The sequence below is a fragment of the Chlorocebus sabaeus genome, chromosome 1, assembly GCF_047675955.1.
Source record: "Chlorocebus sabaeus isolate Y175 chromosome 1, mChlSab1.0.hap1, whole genome shotgun sequence".
Lineage (NCBI taxonomy): Eukaryota > Metazoa > Chordata > Mammalia > Primates > Cercopithecidae > Chlorocebus > Chlorocebus sabaeus.
This window is the reverse complement of record NC_132904.1, coordinates 109,677,702-109,694,079: the sequence shown is the minus strand read 5'-3', so window position 1 is coordinate 109,694,079 and position 16,378 is coordinate 109,677,702. Positions and strand designations below refer to the sequence as shown.

The window sequence follows — 16,378 nt, the reverse complement described above, 5'->3', positions numbered from 1 at the left end:
TAAACCATTATCACCAGTAGGGGCTGGGGAGCTGTGGAGAGTCTGAAGTTAGAGTAACCAGGCTTCACCCCAGGCTGGCCCTAGTGAAAGTCCCCTAATGCCTTCTCTTGCTAAATTTCATCATTCAAGCAACAAATATTTATTGCGCCCCTATTATGTATCAGCACTTTTCTAGGTATTTGGACACATCAGGGATCAGAACCAACAAAAATTATGAAGTTCATATTCTAGTGGGAAAAGGGAGCAGAATGCAAACAATAAATCATATATCATGAGAAGCGAGTTAAACAGTATGTCAGAATAATATGTATCTATTAAGGTATTATGTTGGAGAAAGAAAGGAGATGGGGAAAATAGGGCAGGAGCACTTAACATTTTAACTGATACCTTAAGGTGTCAGCCTAAAATAAAAAGACATCAGAGAAATATATCTCCTAATTTAATTAGTCTATTTGGGAGTAAGCAAAAGGATTATAATCCAGGATGCACAGCTATAGCAAGCAACAGATGCACCCTGAAGAGGGGAGGGTGAGGGGATGATTTTACTGGCAAAAGGATAAGTTCACATAAGCTGCTTGGAAACAGAGTTCATTGGCTCTGGAGGCTCAAAGCCAGAGTTGGCGTCAGTTCATTGGTGGAGATGCTGTTACTAGGCAAGTGCTCTTTTGAGAGTATCTTTTCTGAATTGCTGTAGTCCTAAAGAATGTCTAGTGACAAACCTGGTCCTAGAAATATGTGCCTATGTATAAAACATGGATCATGAAAAGTATGAGATGTGTGAAGGACGTGAAGGAATTTCTTAGGGGCTTATTTTAGAAAGTCCTTGAAACAGTCTTATCTCAAGCAAGCGTGGGTCCGTCTCCTTCCTGCTTTCCCACCTTCAATTTGGGTGTGCCAAAGTGATTTTGTCCTGGTATCTGCAACTTTCACAAAGGGTGAATAGAACTTAGGCAAGATAAAAGGGACAAGGGGAATCATGTAGAGGGGGTATTGATAAGGGATCTTTTGGTAATGGTGACAACTCAAAGGAGCTTAAGCAAGAAGGGAATTTACTATCTCACGTAACTAAAAAGCCCAGTGACAGCCCAGGCATAGGGGGATCTGAGGGCCCCAGCAGTGATGTCAGGGCTCTCCTCAACTTCATCTCTTGGTCCTGCCTTCCTCTTGTGTGTACTCCATTCTCAGTGAAGAGCCTCTTGAGGATGGTAAATCATCACTGCAGCTCCAAATGCCCATCCTATCTTCTGAGCAGACTCAGTGAGAAAGTTCCTTTCTCCTTTACTCCAGCAAAACTCTGAGCTGACTTCTGATTGGCACCCTTTTGGTCACATGACCATCTCTGACCCAATTAGTGTAATGAGAGGGATGTGCAATGGTGTGATTGGCTGAGCCCGAATCCATGTGCACCCCTGGAAGCAGGGCTAGCTAGCATCTGGTCCACCTAAATCATGTGGTCTAAGCCTGGGGTGGGGTGGTTCCTCAAGAAAAATCGGGAGAGTGGGCAATGGGCAAGCAAATACCCATTGTCTTATCTGTAAGGAAAGAACAAATCAAAGGCCCAGACCCAAAGAAGTGAGCTGATTGGGGTCACAGGCCTGGCAAGGCCAAAACTGGCAGCCCCACTGTTAGTTCACACTGCTTCCGAGTGCCCTCAGAAAAAACCTGCTGGGGGCCATCTTTTCTAGCCCTCCACTTGTGATTTTCTCTTTTCAATGACTTTGGTTACAGCAGCAAACAGCTCCACTATGTGGAATGTCCTTATTTCAAAAACAGCACTCCTACTTTAATTCCTGACCTGAATTTTGTATGATTCCACTAGTTCTAATGAATAAACAAACAAACAAAAAGCACGTATTTCTTTGTTGCTCTTTTAGTGATCCAGAGCCTCAGAGGTGTGGTTCAACCAGAACTAGGGATCCCAAATGGATTGTGGTTTCGTGGAGAAGGGTGGCCACAGAGAACATCTAAGGGAAAGATGAGGCCAGGTCCATCTATCCCTAGTTGTCAGAGGTTCTTCGCTGGTGCTCAGAGGGTTCACTCTGCCTCCTGATGGGGTAAATAGGGCAGACCGAATTTCTCCTGATGTACTTCCAACCTGCCCCTGGAGAGCAAGTGGCAGCTGGGTCTAGTGGAAAGAAAGACTGCCTAGGAGCGAATTTGCTTTAATCAGCCCAGATCCCTTCATTTGTAAATGACTGAGAGCAGATGGACAGAAGTCTGAACTTTGAACCTCTGAACATTGGAGTGATAACTCCCGTAATCCAAGGTTTAGGACTCGGAGATTCTTCCAGGCCAGCCAGACCCTTCCCTCAATTCTCAGTGGCTATTTCTGTGATACCTGCCATGGGGTGCATAGTTCAGGTTCCAAGGCCCTGACAGCACCAAGGGGAGTTTTTGTATGTGTCTGAGTTATTTTCACCTTGATAATGCCCTGCTAGAATAATAATAGATGTGGATGAGAAAATAGGACTCATTTTTCCCAATGTCATTTTGTACTATCTAGCACAATACTTGGCACATAGTAGGTACCTGACAAATATATATTGAATGAATGAATGAGTGAGTGAGGAGCTTTTCAGGAACATGCTGTCATTCAAGTAACCTCACGGAGGAGCTGCTTGACGTACAGGCAGATGCTGGGCTCCTAGCCCATCTGGGGGAGGACAGCAGATCTGGAAATTTGAATATCTCCAATTTTGCAGAGAAAGCGTCGTGGCCTCCACACGCTCATGCCCACCCCACGCCTCCTCTAATGTGTTGTGCCTGATCAGATGGGAAGGTAATCCTTTGCAGTGGAGAGATTGAAGCTGTTATCTAACAGACTGCGGGTGGATTAATGAGGCTTTCTGATAAAACCTTAAAGGGGTTAGAGTTTCATTTTCCCCTTCGTGCTCAGGGTGCAGGTGAAAAGAACCAGCTGGTTGACTGTGTTGCAGTTTGGACCAGAAAATTAATGAAAGGAGAGACAGGGCCAGGTAGTGGGCAGTGAGGTTCAAGATAAAGGCTGGATTTTGGCGCTGGCTCAGCCTTAGGAAATTCTGGACAAGATATTGGGTCTCCGGGCCTGTCTTCCCTTAGCTTCAAATGGGAAATAATAATACCTACCTCACAGGGATGTTGTGCAGATGAAATGAAATCTGACATGAAAGGCCTTTGAAGAAGATAAAAGCACTTCCCCGTGTGAGGCTATTATTATCATGGACAAGAGACACACTGCAGGGCTCAGGCTTGGCCTAAAACACCAGGATTCTCTGAGACCTTTGAAGGATGGTCTTTTGGCCTCCATTTGCCCATGTGGAGAGGGAGAATTGTGGTGGCACCCACATACTTCCCTGAGGAATGGGAGAGCCAGTGGTGGCTGGCCATGAGTTTGGAGATAATGCCATGGCAGAACGGGAAGCCACACTCACTACTGGTGACTCACCCACATACTCTTGAAGACAGAGCCAAGCCCAAATTCAAGGTCCTGTCCTCCAGAATGACACATGCTCAGAGTAGGGCGATCACACTCCTTCTGTCTGTGCCTAATTCTCTCTTTCTTGTCCATAAGACTTCTCATAGGAGAAGAAATCTTCCAAATTCTTAATGAATTTAAATTCTAGTGGGAGAGAAAAAATAAAGACACAGAAAAGAATTTCATAACAATGAAGTCATTATGTTATGAATTTAAAAGGCAGCACAACACAAGCATTCAGGGAAAGGATGAATCGCATGGGTTGGGTACAGTTGCATGTGGAGTGGAGTGATTGAGTACCTGGTCTAGATCTTGGACCAGTTGCTTAACTGCTTTGCGCCTCAGTGTCCTCATCTGTAAGGGGAGAATAATGATAGTGCCCATTTCATTAGACAGATCTGGAACCAGTCAAGTATGTAACAGGCGATACCTATCATTTTTATTATGTTGGGGCTTTGTGGATGTGTAAGATTTAAAGAGAGGAAAGGAGAAGGTCTTTCAAACAGAGGAGACAGGAGTGAGTGGAATGCCTGCAGACACCCATTGGGAAGCTGGCCTAAGAGGAGAGATGGTATGGTGGGAAGCTGCCCTTCAACAAACATTGCTCAGGCTTCCCTGAGATGCTGGAACACCACAGTGAGCAATGACACCCAGGGTTGATGCCCAACATTGGCTGGCCTAACTGGGAACAAGAACGTGACCCTAAAACCAAGCCTACTTTAAGGTTTGTTGAGATTACATTGGATGGTTTATGTGCAAAGGCCGTGTAGAATTTTGTCACTATTATTTGTAAAGAAAAATAATTTGAGGGATAATAGATATGCTTATTTTAAATTATACCTACAACTTATGAATCATAGCTCTTACTCATACGCAGTGTACGGAATGCATCTATAGCCTGCAAGAGTTAAAGTACAATAATGTGAGCGCTTTATCAGTAAAACTTCAGAGAATTTAAAAAGCTCTGTGGTCTTACTCCCCCTGCAGACACGCACGCACGTGTGCAGATACACCAAGCAAATGAGTTTGCCCTTTATCTTGTAGACAATTGTGAGAAGGTGCCTGGGAAGGGGTACAGCGTAATGAAAGTGATGTTTCAGGGGATTCTCCTGGCTGCAGTGTGCACGATGGCTTAGAAGGTGGAGTGAGATGGGGAGATGAGCAGGGAGGCTATGGCAATAAGTCAAGTTAACCAAATCCAGCGCCCGTCTTTTTCTTATTTTCCCCGATGTTGATACAGCACAGACTTCAGCAACGCCTAATACCACTGAATGTACATTTCAATCCTTCATGCTCTCCCTGTGCCTGCCGTGTGTTCCACCTAGATTCTCTCCGCCCTCCTTGCCAGCCCAGCCTGCCATTCGGAGACCTACTTCTCTACCCCCCACCTTTAGGGTAGAGTCACATAGAAACCCTTCCAACCCTGATAAAAATCCTCATCTTTAAGAACTCCACAAAAGAGCATATAGGGATGGCTGGGCGGGGGCATCTGTGGAGGTATGCTCAACTAACACGACCACAACAGGAGTGCCCATCTCCTCAGGGCTTCCATGTGCCAAGCACGGTGATGAGAGCTTTATAGAAATCATCTCATTTAATCTCCACAACAAACCCAAGAAGTGGGTATCATATCTCCCCTATTGCCTTTTACGGACAAGGCAATCTTAGTGAGGGGCTAAGCCACTCACTAAGGTTATGAAACTTAAAACTTAAAGCGAGGTTATGAAATTTAAAGTGAGGTAGAGGAGGGCTTTGAGCCTGCACTCCCACCGCTGAGCTTCCTGCCTCCCTGGGTCTCATTGGAGTCCATTCTAGACCATTAGTTCTCTAGACCATTAGTTCAGAGGATTCTTGAACAAAGGTAAGGACACTGAAGATACCTCACCTGGCCTTTCTGAGTCTCAGATTCCTTATTTATAAAATAAGGGGACATGGACTAGCTATTTTGGAGCAGTTAATTGTATTTAGACAATGAATCAGATGAACTCCAACAAAGCAGATACAGTCGGCCCTCTTTACCCTCAGGTTCCAAATTTGCAGATTCAACCAACTGCAGGGCGAAAATATTTGGGGAAAAAACCTAAAAATAACACTCCAACAATAAAAAAAAAAACAAATTTTAAGAAATACAGTACATCCACTATTTACATAGCATTTACATTATATTAGGTATTATAAGCAATCTAGAGATGATTTAAAGTGTATGAGAGGATGTATGTAGGTTATATGCAAATATGATGCATTTCATATAAGGGACCTGAGCATCCCAGGGTTTTGGTATCTGTGGTATCAATCCCTGGTAGATACAAAGGGATGACTGTAGAGGATTAGAGGATCCCTGAATAATTTTCAGCTTGGACATTCTAGGAGCCTTTTCTTCAGCCTCTTGTTCCAATAATTCTCACTATCTTGCTGTGCCTTTGATCTAGTCTAAATCACCTTGCACACTAACTCATCTATTTTAATGTGCAAATTCATCTCTCAGCAGCAGCAAGATGAACTCCTTGTGTGTGTGGGGATGTGTATGTGTGTGCTTGTTGCCCGAGGGGAGTCGAGGGATCTAAATGAGCATCCAGAGCTACTGAAGATAAGAAGCCCAAATGTAAAGTTGGGGACAGCTGTGATAATGGAGTGATGCTCAGGCTGAGCTGAATTGGCACATCTGGCAGGCAGCCACCCTCATTTAAAGCAGCTCCTTCCAGCCTCCCTGGTGACAGGAGCCCTGCTCCAGAACTGGGGGGATCTGAGGCTGGGGTGGCTGGCAGAGGTGATTGGCAGCCCACTGTTCCCTGCTTTGCCAGCACCCTAAGGCTCCCTCCCACCTAAGCCAGGGCTGAGCCTCAGAGCAGCCAGGAAAGCCTGATCCAGCCCCTGGGCAAAATCAGACCACAGGGCAGAATGTCTCCAGGGAGAACTCATTCATCATTTTGCCTTTGTGAAATTGAGATCAAATTAGAAGTCCTGTTAAAAGGAAAGAAGTCATCCAGCAGCTTCAGGTCACAGAAGCCCAGTGCTTGGCTGGCATGCAGCCACCCACAGGGCCGGGAGCTGCTGGAGGAGGTGGTGGGCAACTGGATGTCCCGCTGGGCTAGCACTCCTCTTTCTAGGGCATCAGGGAGGGTAGGGGCATGCAGCTCTGGGGCTTTAGGAAAAAAGAGCTAATGACATCCTGATGAATATGTGATTGGAGCTACAGTCGTTGCAATCAACAGGTTTTCCTGATTATAAACTGAGGACAAACTGCAAGTAACAGAGTAGTATCTGTTTGTGAAAAGGACTTCAGAGCATTGATCCTAGCACCTACCACTTCACACTGGGTCCTGGTGATGCCCATGCACCCCCGGCCCCAGGCCCTAAGGAGCGCTGCTACCCTATCCCTGAGCCCTGAGTGTGCTCATAACCCCATCCCACCCAAGACCAGTGCTCTCAGGCCCTGCTGCCATGGGGTCATGTAAGAAAGCAGGCTGCTGGCTGGCAGCTGGCTCTTGGGGTAAACAGAGCCAAATACATGCTTGCCTTCAGTGAGACGGAGGACCAAGGAAGATGAGCAGATCCATGAGGGTGGGAGGGGGCAGATAATGGGTTCATGGTCATTTCCAGTCTCAAAAAGAGTCGCCATTAAGTAAACACTTTCTGTCAGTCACCTATGCTAGGTACTTCATGTATATTATATCCAAACCACAGAAGAGGTAGGTGTTGATGTTCCATTTTATAGAGAGGAAACTGAGGCTCAGAGAAATGTGGTGACTTTTCTGCAGGTCACACTTAGTACGGAGAGGAACGTTTTACATGCAGGAAGAGTTAAGAACACAGCTTGGGGTCAAATTCTGACTCCCCTGCTTACTGGCTATGTGATCCTGGGTGGGAAAGTACTATTCTCTTTATATCTTATTTACCTGTAGAGTGGAGATAATACCTGCCTCACAGTCGTTACGAGGCTTATGTTGGGGCAGGATCTTCAAGTTTCGATAGGGTGCCTACTGCAGAGCAAAGGCACAATGCACGGGGGGACTGGGCATGGTGGCTCACTCCCGTAAACCCAGCACTTTGGGAGGCTGAGGCAGGTGGATTGCTTGAGGTCAGGAGTTCGAGACCAGCCTGGCCAACATGGTGAAACCCCGTATCTACTAAAAATATGAAAATTTGGGATACAGGCACATGCCTGTAATCCCAGCTACAGGAAGCTGAGACAGAAGAATCGCTTGAACCTGGGAGGCAGAGGTTACAGTCAGCCGAGATCCCACCACTGCACTCCAGCCTGGCCCACAGAGTGAGACTGTTTCAAAACAAACAAACAAACAAACAAACAATGCACAGGCAGGATTTATTCTGTGTGTCTGCAGGATGCCAGTCTGTGAGGACCAAAAGCTCATTCCATGGGAAAGGGAGTCAGTTCTAAATGGGTTTTCTTCACCTCTGATTATTCTCTCCTTTAATGGAACCCTTGGAGAGCCTCTATTTTCAAGTTATTTAGAAAATGAGACCTCTTGCGTAAAAAAAAAAATCCATGTGGGATTAAATGTCTTCTGTCCTCAGAATATTAGGTTAGCGCAAAAGAAACTGCGGTTTTTGTCATTGCTTTTAATGGCAAAAACTACAATTAGTTTTGCACCAACCTGATACTTCTTAGTTGTACTCTTTCCCTCAGTTCTCCAAGCCAAGAAACTCTTATTTGAACAAATCCTCAAGAAAGTGCTTACAATAGCAGCCCCTTCCTATTGTTTCCCCTCAACTCTGAACCTCAGTCCCACCTTGCGGTGCACTGGAACCGCCATCCTCACGTCATCTATGAAGACAGTGAGCAGCTCTGGACTGTCTGTTACCTGTCACCTCTGCTGTGGCTTCAGGATGGTGATGGAGTTCCATCCCAGCCACATCCTCTTTAGGATGGAAAATCCCAGCTCCTCTGCTTGTTGAACCAGAAGACTCTGATTATCCGGAACAAGCTGTGTCTCCAAGGGTGGTATCGGGGCTCCTGGTGAGTAGAGATGAGGCCTTCTTAAAGATGGCGTTGGTATTTTCCATGCTGCCTGGAAGGTTTGCATGGCAACATGTGTTAGGGGTAACAAGGCTGGGGCAGTGGCGGGGGTGGATCCACACAGGGGAGGGAGAACACTAGCATGTGAAACATCTCTTCCCACCTGTGAGGAGAGACAACTTCAGGTGCAGCAGATTCTCCTTCAAATTGGAGATGACTGCTCTTGGCAGGCACTCTGGAGCAATAATCATAACAACATAATTTGACACTCCCCACTCTTTGGGGAAGAGAATACACCTATAATAGCCATTTTCAAGAGCCAAGGAGTGCAGCCAGAGCAGGGGAAGGAGGGGCCTGAACTTCAAAGGAGACAGGCCTGGTGGTTATGAAAACAAACAGCCTTTCAGTTTTCAAAGCTCCACGGAATTCTCTGTGAAAACAGCAACTTCTGCACCCTCTAATTTTCTTCTTTGTGCTCTGATTAGCATCAAGCTGTTCTCCCTTTGCAATTCAGTAGCCTCTTGAAGGGTGTTTGTTTGCATGATAGGACTGATGGGCAGGTCCTGGCTTCTCTACAGTGGACTGTCACTTGCTTGCCACCAGGGCGTCACCACAGAGTGCCCCAGTGAGCTCCCTCCAGCCATATGCAGTACATCAATCTGAGTGAGGGGCTCAGGCCATTGATTCTTTTCCACTGCCCGCCCCCCTGCCACCAAATGCCAATTATTTATATTGGTTTCAGAAACAAAGTTCTTAATTTAAGCCAACAGCTGCCTTACCTGTGAAGAACACTTTCTTTGGGTGTGTTGAATAAAATCTCCCTGGAGGAAGAAGATTTCCTTTCCTACATGCTTCAGAGAATGGCCAACTTTGATTCCTTAAAGGACATGAGCTTCTCCCTTTCCCAGACCCTTCAAACTTAACCCAACTGACGTCATAGTTGATATCTTCAATCTCAAGATAGAGTCTGGTAATCTCTTATATTTGCGTAGCGCTTTATAATTCCCAAAGTGCCTTCACCTCCAAAACTTCATTTAACCTTTACAACAATGGAGGAGGTAGGTTGGGCAGGTATTAGTGTTTCCAGAAGCAGTAGCAAAGCTCAGAGACGTTAAGCAACTTGCCCAAAGTCACACGGCTGGCAGGTAGCAGGGTAGGACCAAAAGTCTTTGGAACTTTGGTCTGGGACTCCTGACATTCACTGTACCTGCCTCCTATTCTAAAATGATTATGTGATTGTAAGGAGGAGCCGGAGAGTAGTGCCACTTATTGGACTTCTCACTTAGGGACTTGCAGTCCATAAGTGACCCTGGTTTAGAGCGACCCTGGGGCAACTGGAAGGGAGCATTGCCTCTGGGGATGGGGTGAGAGTACAAGGTGGGTTAGGGAAATGAACACATTCGCATCAGTCAGGGTTCACTGCAGAAAGAGAAGCCTGTGCTTTGGCACCTTAAGCAGAGAACAATCTAACCCATGGAACAGGGTGCCTATAGCACCACCAGATGGGCTGGAGGAGGGTGCCAGGAGGGACCCCCAGGAATGATTCCCAGAAGGATTCACGCAGAGCTTTCCTAACAGGAGAGACACCACCTACCACTCACCCCACTGAATTTAAGAGCACACGCAGTGGCTGCAGGCCAGGAGTCTGCTGCAGGCCACCAATGACGTCAATGCAACTCTCTCTCAGCACTCCACAGCTGGAAAATGGATGCTGAAATCCTGCTACCAACAAATCTGATGTTTCCAGCATATTGCCAGCAGAAAATAGCAAAAGGAGTAGGAAGCGGCATTAGATGGGCCACAAGTTCCTATCTAGAATTGTTGCCACACGGGAGTCTGGGCAATGTGGCTTTTTGTGAGATGGTTTCTATCTTCTACAGAACAGGAAGGAACATTCAAAGGAGGGTACAATGGAAGTTGAGTAAGCCAGTACACAGAGTCCACCATAGCAGCCAGCCTAAGGCCCACTCTCTTGTTATCCATGGAAACCCGACATGCAAACACTCTGACAATGAATATTTGATTCTGAAGTGGATATATCAAAGGTCTTTATTAGCATAGGAACAACCCGTAGTGTGCATTTGTGTGTTCCCTAAATGCACACAGACACCGTATCTCTCAAGAATCACTGATGTATTTCATTGTAGAGTTGAGAATTTCTAGGCCATGAAGCTTTCTCAGTTGAGCAGCAAACCTGTCACAATCAAAACAAACAACCCAGGACATAAGTGCCACGGTTCAGGCTTCTGGAGCCCAGAGCCAACACCCTCTCAGATGGAAGCTGGCTGAGAACGTCAGTCCTATCACTGGGTGGAAACAGGAAGTGGCTGTGGCATTGGGGTACCCTAAAGATCACAGGGGTAGGTAGGACCCTCAGGGAGGCCCACAAAGCACTGAAAACACTTGCTGCAGGTGGCAGGTGTGTCAGGCTGATCAGACGGGACCTTGCTCTCAAGAACTCCCCCATAGGTTGCCACTTTGAAGTCATCCTAGCTAATGTGCTTGCTTTCTATAGAAGAAAGATTTTAACTATTCATTCCATTTGAACAACCAGACAGAACTTGAAAGGACCTTAGATATTATGGAGGCCAACCCCCTCAATCTACAGAGGAGGAATTAAAGGCATGTGGATGTAAGGGAAGGAGCCTCTCTCACTCAGTTCCTGGGGTTACCCCTGCTCTGTGCCACGGCTCCTTCACTCAGCCACAGGTGGACACCCCCCAGAAGCACATGCAACGAGGTGCATCTGCACATCAGAACAGGAGCAGAGCAGAGTGGAGGTCTGAGCTTAACAGAGAAGCCATGGGCACAGTTACAGCCCACATCTCTTGCCCTCGCTCACTGGGGGCCTCGATGTGCTGTTCTGCGTCTCTGCTTCTCCACTGTTTCCTCCTGCATGAACATGTGACCCTCGCTGGCCATTCCTCCATTTGTTTAGGCTGAGACAAAGAACATGAAGTGGGGGTCTGTTTCTGGAAAAGTAGAGAAGAGAGAAAAGAGGGAAGAGAAGGGGAGGTGGAGTGGGGTGGAGGAGAAGGAGGATAAAGAGACAGGGAGAGGGATGCAGAACAGCGGAAAATGGAATGGAGAGAAGGCAACAGCAGCAAGTGTGAGCAGCAAGTCCCCATCAGACAAGCTGATTCCCTCTCTGGTTGGAGCCCAAGAGCTCCCGTTTCCTCTAGAAAGGCTTTCTTCAGAGAAGCAGCTATTGGGCTTAACCTAGGTCTGCACAGAAAGCATGAGGGCTTCCCACAGCATCCTGTGTGGCACACAGTCCCAGCCAAAAGTCAGTGCCTCAGCTCAGCTGCTTTCTGCAATGGGACCGACGCTGGGTCAGCCTGGCTCCGTGTCCACAGCATACCTGGGCTCAGCTGTGCACAGCTTCCCCAGAGCAATGCCTGCGTTCACCTGCACGGCCGTCTTCTGTGTGTCACTGCCTGCGAGCCTTAACAAGACCTGCAGGAGGTCTGTCTTTAGCAGGGAAGACGCAACGTTGGGCACCTCCATGCAGTTACCAAGGCAGAGGGCAGCGTTGCCCACCAGAACCTCATCCTCCGAGCTGAGCAGCTTCATCATAATGCTCAACTCTGCAGGGAAGGAAGAGAACAAGCAACAGCTCCTTTTAATCCCCAAATAGGAGGCTGGCAACAGGACATGAGGGGCGCAGGGAGGTGTCAGTGGACACCGAGCTTCCCCAATAACTCTGCAGCAGAACTTGTTCACTCACTCATCAGCAAACATTCAATGAATGCATATGAACCTCCTCAACTCCTTGCTGAATCTCTGAAGTATCTCGGCTTCCCAGAACAGCGTCCAGCACAACACAGTTGTTAGGTGAATGAATGCTATGTGTCAAACAGGCCTGTCCTCCTGAAAGCCCCTATTCTTAACCTCTCACTGCACCAGGGTGAGAGGTCCCATCTGACAGCCCCCAGGTGGGAGGCAACGTGCTGGCAACCAAACCTGCAGGGTATGAAACAGGATCCAGGAGAAAGGCTCCGGCTTCCATGGTGGAGCCTCCTTTAGTTCACCTTCTGCACACTCCAGGGAGTTGGTAAGAAGAACATTAGCAGCTGCCTCTCCTGGGAAGCCTGCTGTGAATAACTACAGCCGGTTTAAGCTACTGGACTAAAGCTAGGCTCAGACTCTGGTACTTCCCTTGTTCACTAAATGTTGAAGGTGATTTCCCCCCTCCTTCTGTGAAGGCAGAGAACTGAACTTGGTGAGAGGAGGGAGTTTCCTAGCTTTGCCCCTGTTATCTCTGAGCTGTCTGTCAGCTGGGTCTCCAGTCTGGATATCCTACCTGTGTGCAACCAAAAGGCTAATTAAATGCTTTCAGATCTGACGTGAAACATCTTCCATAAACATTGCTGAAGCCTGGGAGAGGTTAACAGCATTGCTGCTAAGTTCCTCCTAGACCACAGTTCCCTTTGCAGCTTCAAGGGTGGATGAACCTCTGGGATGAGGGCTCCCTTAAGGAAATCATCACTTACTTTTATCCAATCTTATTACTTCTTCCCGAGCTTCGTGATAACTATTCGTGCAGATAGCTAGTATCTTTATAGCATAACGTGATGCAGTCTCGCCTCCTGTCTAGATTTCAGAATGAAATCAGAAAAATATAATCAGTGCTATGATTGCTCTTGGCCACAAACCACAGCGAGCAGTTATTATAGTGCTAGTGGCTTCCTAAACTCTGAAGAGAGAATTCTGTGGAGAACGGCATATGCTTCCTGGTGAGCAGGCATGGTCCCTGCTGGAACAGAGTGTCACCCGCATCCTCTCTAACCCAGCCCACACCCCTGACAGGAATGTAGGCCTGTCATGTACACCTGAGTAATTGCCTCCAGAAGGCTTTATGAGCAAGTGGCTGAGAAGAGAATGATGCTGATGAATGGCAGACCTACCAAAAAGGGAGGAAAAGGGCCTCCCATGTCATTTTCCCATTTGAGAATGAGGACTGACTTGCCAAGGCTGTTAGGCTGACAGTCCTGCATGAGGAACCTCAGGAACCTAGATCATTTTAAGAGGCGACAACTGTCAGACATGGCCCTTGCAATCTCCCATGTGGGGTCTTTAAAAGGCATGTGTGCATGTATGCATGCATGATGCACAGGTATGCATGCCATCAGGAGCTTTTGGTGGGTTTGCAAAAGTCATAATGAATGACAGTCATTGTTCAAGTGGCAGCCTAAACTTAAGACCCCCTGTGCTGCCCCCTCGGTGTTACCCCTGCCCCAGCAGTAGCCCGCAAAGCATGCTTCCCTGACCCACTCAGCCTGAGGCTTTATGAATAAAAGCCATGTGTCACCACACCAACATGGGTGTGTGGACCTCATGGGCACACACATCATAGGTGGGATTCTGAGATGGCAACCTAATATAATAATCCCCTTCACCCTTGCAGGTGAATCCAGATAGCTGCTCTACCGGCTTGCTTAGATTCACCGCGCTCATTTCACAGGGAAATCCCAACATCCTTTGGTCGCATGGTAATTCTGCAGGCTACATGTCTCATAGATGAGTAGCAAAACCTGAGCAAAACAATGTGCCTGAAAGCCACTTAGATCATTTTTATCAAGAACAGAGGCCATATATTTTAAAGTCAGGCTTTAAATAAGCAGTCTTTTTTTTTTTGAGATGGAGTCTTGCTCTGTCGCCCACGCTCAAGTGCAGTGGCACGATCTCGGCTCACTGCAAGCTCTGCCTCCCAGGTTCATGCCATTCTCCTGCCTCAGCCTCCCAAGTAGTTGGGACCACAGGTGCCTGCCACCATGCCTGGCTAATTTTTTTGTATTTTTAGTAGAGATGGGGTTTCACCATGTTAGCCAGGATGGTCTCGATCTCCTGACCTCGTGATCCACCCGCCTCGGCCTCCCAAAGTGTTATAGATGTATCTAATGAACAATTTTCTTATTTACTGAACAATCTGTTATTGATGTTCAGAGTATGGTCTGGGTAGACAGGCAGAAGCAAATCCCTATCCAAGAAGTTTAAAATCTAGCAAGGAAGAAATGGCAGCACATTAACCAAACAAAACCCGCCTTAATTCTGTTCCCCAAATAAAATAGGAGACTTCTGTACATTTCAGGGTTGTAACCAATGAAGTGATCTTACCTTCAGGAATTTCATCATTTTCTTTACCACTCCTGCTTGCAAGGCCTCCTCAACAATTTTCAGAGAGGAAGAAAGGGTCCGGCTCAGAACACCAGCAGCTCTCTGAATACAGCAGAAAGAGGATAATTAAATGTCCTTTTCAGAAATGCTGACAACCTTTAAAAGTTAACAGGAAGTTTGGTGAGGCAAAAGCAATCATTAACATTGGAAGCAAAATATAAAAAATAGGATGGCCAAATAATAGCAAGCACTGTTCTTTTTAATAAAACTGTCACAGAGCTGCAGTCATAGCCCCTTGCCACCCAGAGGCCCACATTATTTCAGCTTCACACAGGATCAACCAGTTCAACTCTGAGAAAGGAAGTTCTCCCTTGTGATTCCTCCCAGAGCTCTGATATCAGCAGGCCCTTTATTAGGGGATGTTTGATTTCCTGGATTGGTCTTCTGTGTCATTTATCTTTATCTTTTCCTCCGTCTTTTGTTCTAGTTTCTGGGATAGTTCATTTATTTCCCAGCTCTTCTCTCTCTCTCTTTTTTTTTTTTTTTTTAAATAAATGGCAAGCTGTTACTCTTTTATGGATATAACTATCTTTAATCTTTCTCAGGATACAAATGATAGTTACAATTTTTTTCTTCTGTTTCCTGTATCATCTCTATTTCTTTTGGATCAATTTTTATGTTTATCTTGGTTTTCCTATTTATGTGTGTGGCTTTCCTGCAATGTCTGGTTGACTCTTACCTGCCCAATCACATGTACGAAAAAAGCAATAAAATATGTTTGGGTATGCTATGTTTATGGGAAGTATGGAAAGGTAGAGAGGTGGCACTCCCATATACCAGAAAGAAAAATGTTTTCTCCAGTTTCAGTTCTTTAAAGATGAAAGTGTTCTGATTTTACGCCTGGAGGATAGATGCCTGCCAGCAAACGCAGCTCCACTGCCTTGTACCTCTGCTCTCTGTTGTATCAGGAGTTCTGAAATCTTGATCCTTTCATTATAAGGCAAATCTGCTACTGACCAGCTATGTGTTCCTCCGTCTGTACTCTATACGAAGGTGTCCTCAGCCCTGCCTCATTAATTACCACCCTAGCAGCTGCTCTCCATCTTCAGGAAACTTGTTAGAATTACTTACCTATTGGTAACCATTGCCTGTTCACCGTCAATGTAGGTCTCTACTTTTTTTGTTCCCCCCAATGGCTTTAATCTCATTTTAATGAGGACTCCAGAGGGAGAAAAGATAAACTTATGTGTTATCAATCTTGCTTCCCTAATCTGCTTCCTAAAGATCCTAGAATTTTGCTACAGCTGACACCACAGATCCCCTTTCAGGCCCAGGACAGTGGAGACTGTGCTAGACTAGGACCAGATGCCCATGGTGAAGCTACTGCCCAGCAAGCTGGGAAGCACCCAATGTGGCACACACAGAATGCTGGAGAAATCTGGCCCAAGAGCTCTCCTAAAGGTTTACTCAGGGATTAGTGTAGGCCTATCTTTAGGTCTGGACCATCTGAGAACGGTGGTGCTTACCACTTTGGGGGTCACGGACCTCTTTTGAGGATCTGATGAAAGCTATGATGCCCCATCCATGAAAATGCACACGCACAAAACCTTCACCCTATCCTGTCTGAATTGACTTTGGGGACGTTTAGAGAGTGCTACCCCCAAACAGGGTATGTTGGATCTACTCAGAACCTTTTTTAAACTGTGGAGCCAGTCCTCAGTCTGCAACCCTTGAAAGGCTGGTTTCCCAGATCCACCCTAGATGTGGCCCTAAATGCTTCTCTAGGCATTAGGGCCCTGCCCTGACAGGGAGAAAAACAGGGGTGATCA

At 46.6% G+C, this 16,378-nt stretch overlaps 1 protein-coding gene across 7 annotated transcripts in view; it reads right to left on the bottom strand.

Annotated features, from left to right (window-relative positions):
* Nucleotides 1–3,789: 3,789 nt before the first annotated feature.
* TTC12 (tetratricopeptide repeat domain 12) overlaps nt 3,790–16,378 on the bottom strand; it is a 58,624-nt gene continuing 46,035 nt past the window's right edge. For 3 of the 7 annotated variants that reach the window (XM_038005190.2, XM_038005191.2, XM_008020896.3), the window contains 4 exons: nt 14,550–14,651; nt 12,926–13,025; nt 11,794–12,019; nt 10,464–10,626 (listed from right to left, as the gene is read on the bottom strand). In XM_038005190.2, coding sequence (XP_037861118.2) covers nt 10,551–10,626; nt 11,794–12,019; nt 12,926–13,025; nt 14,550–14,651 — 504 coding nt within the window. In that variant the 3' untranslated portion in view covers nt 10,464–10,550. Of the gene's footprint in view, nt 3,809–7,759; nt 8,485–10,463; nt 10,627–11,793; nt 12,020–12,925; nt 13,026–14,549; nt 14,652–16,378 lie in introns of those variants that run through there. The other 4 variants (XM_038005197.2, XM_038005195.2, XM_008020899.3 and 1 more) reach the window with 4 other exon arrangements.